This window comes from Macrobrachium rosenbergii, chromosome 11 (genome assembly GCF_040412425.1).
Source record: "Macrobrachium rosenbergii isolate ZJJX-2024 chromosome 11, ASM4041242v1, whole genome shotgun sequence".
NCBI classification, from domain to species: domain Eukaryota; kingdom Metazoa; phylum Arthropoda; class Malacostraca; order Decapoda; family Palaemonidae; genus Macrobrachium; species Macrobrachium rosenbergii.
Window position 1 is genome coordinate 45050617 of NC_089751.1, and position 2599 is coordinate 45053215.

General features: G+C 34.9%; 1 protein-coding gene across 1 annotated transcript in view; it reads left to right on the forward strand.

Annotated features, from left to right (window-relative positions):
* LOC136843389 (serine-rich adhesin for platelets-like) overlaps positions 1-2227 on the forward strand; it is a 47238-nt gene extending 45011 nt beyond the window's left edge. The window contains exon 3 of the mRNA XM_067111740.1: positions 1283-2227. Within this exon, the coding sequence (XP_066967841.1) occupies positions 1283-1553 (271 nt within the window). The 3' untranslated portion in view covers positions 1554-2227. The remainder of the gene's footprint in view (positions 1-1282) is intronic.
* The last annotated feature ends 372 nt before the right edge of the window (positions 2228-2599 follow it).

Below are 2599 nucleotides of genomic sequence, written 5' to 3' on the forward strand. Positions count from 1 at the left end.
GACAATTTTTTCAAAAGAAAGAAACGCGAGAGAGAGAGAGAGAGAGAGAGAGAGGAAAAAACGTGACTCTGTGGGATCAGTTTGTCTATTCAGCACTTTGCGGATGGAGCTGCGCACATTTCCTGCCTCTGAAATAATTTCCGTACGACATTTTTTATATACGTGTGTGTGCCTCTTCCGAGCACGGCTTATCAATCACGCATCGCTAAGCTTAAAACGCCTCGCTTTTTGTCACCTTTTTTTTTTTATAGCTACAGTCATGGGAAACATGTTCCTCGATGAATTAAAAAATTCCAAAAAGACTCTGGTTTCCTTTAACGGATGTGTAGTACCGCCCCGGGAGTGTATGCTAATTTATTTACACTTTCAGAATTTCTAGTCTCGCTCAGGATTTTTAACTGTGTTTCATATATATATATATATATATATATATATATATATATATATATATATATATATATATATATATATATATATATATATATATATATATATATATATATATATATATATATATATATATATAAAAGAAATGTGTATATATATATGTGTGTGTGCATGCTGTGTGTGTGTATGTGCATTTATATGTGGAAATGAACAGACACATACACACACACACACACACACACACACACACACATATATATATATATATATATATATATATATATATATATATATATATATATAATATATATTGTAATATATATTGTCGTTCAATGCCAAATTCACTCAACCTTAGAATAAACAACGAAGGGGAATATTTAAGTGATAAGCGATCCGTCACCAGGGGGACTCGAACCACCGAGTGCTTGGGAATCTGCGACTTTCCAGTGACAATCATCGTTCCCCAACCAATCTGTAGTTCGAGTCCACTAGGTGACGGATAGCTTATCACTTATAATTTCCCTTCCAGTGCTTGATTCCGAGGTTGAGTGAATATGATATCAAACGACATTTGTAGCTTAAGGTTTGGGAATATGAAAAATGGTATTGTGTATGTGACAAAAACTCATGTATGTGTGTATATATATACATATATATATAATTATTTATTTATATACATATATATATATAAATATATATGCTGATGTGCTTCAGTACAAAACTAGATGGACACACACACATGTGTGTATGTGTGCATGTATAGTTTTGTATTAAAGTACCATCAACAGCAACAGGAATAATAAATGCATGCCTTGGCTGCACATTTGGCATTGATGAGTAAAGCACTGCCCTTTCTTACTTTTCCTTTAATTCTTTACTCTTTTTGCATTTCCAGAAAAGACAAGAGAAGACACGGTAGGACCAAGAAACGCGGAAGAAGAGAATGTGGAGGAGATGATTCGAACAACACCTCCAAAACCGTTTATAAAAGACCGTCGCCATCTTGGTCCTCCTCTTCCTTCTCTTCCTCTTCCTCTTCATCCACGTCTTCATCGTCCTCTTCATCGTCCTCGGCAGCGGAGTCCTCATCATCCTCTTCGTCATCATCGTCTGATTCTTCTTCTTCTTCCATTGAATCGTCAGACATCGAAGATTCTCTCATTTAATATCTGGTGTTATTTTTCATTTTGGTCATTAGGTGATTCCATCATCTAATTTCTCAATCTCTATTACGGCTCTTAACGAGAAATTTAACACTGGAATTTGTTAATTACAGGTATTAGTAGTGAGGGAATTATATTGCACGTTAATTACTCTTGTTGCGGTGTTGTGTTGGGGAGTGTTATGGTTTGTTAAGGAGAATATATTGCATAATGACGTTTGCCAATGTTACGAATGTCTTGCGGAGGGCATGAATAACCTAATAATTTGAGAGAGAGAGAGAGAGAGAGAGAGAGAGAGAGAGAGAGAGAGAGAGAGAGTCGAATGGGATTTGCGCTGAATGCTGCGTTTGTTAAGAGATCTGTCACAATTATTTTAAAATTAAGTATAAGTAATACTATTGCTACCATTTGCAGGGATGACTGGTGATTACTGATCAAAACATAATGTTCAATTTCTTCTGGAGTCTTCGTGTCTATCTAAATTCTCTTCATATCAGATAGACACAACTCTATAGTCTTGAGGAAATGTTTCAAATGTCCATTCAGGAAGTATTGCTTAAGTATAGCCGTTATTTATCATTAGTGTAAGAGTTTCAGCCAGTATTGGAAATTACGCTCGGCAGATTCTTCACCTTTCCCTCTGCATTCTTTCAGTGTAATAAAAGTTTTTGATCTTAGTGTCTTGTTTCATAATCTTTTTCGATGAAATTGGGAATCTCATCTTTGCACATTACAAATTTTTGTAGTTAAGGGAAACAACACTTTGAACAGTTCACAAGGAACGGTTACATTACCGAGAGGTGAAGAAAAAACGAAAAAATTACTAACTTCTTGCCTGAAATTACATAACAACGACCGGCTACAGAAATTTATAAGATATAAGTTAATATCCTACAACAAAATATGGAAATCATTCCATGGGCTCCGTAACCTATACTGAAATATATATTATATATAGAATCTACTGGTCACTTTTTACCAGATACGTCTGTATTTGCAATAATAAAAATGCCCTCTGAACTCGAATTCTTCAAACTTTTTGGGTGCGC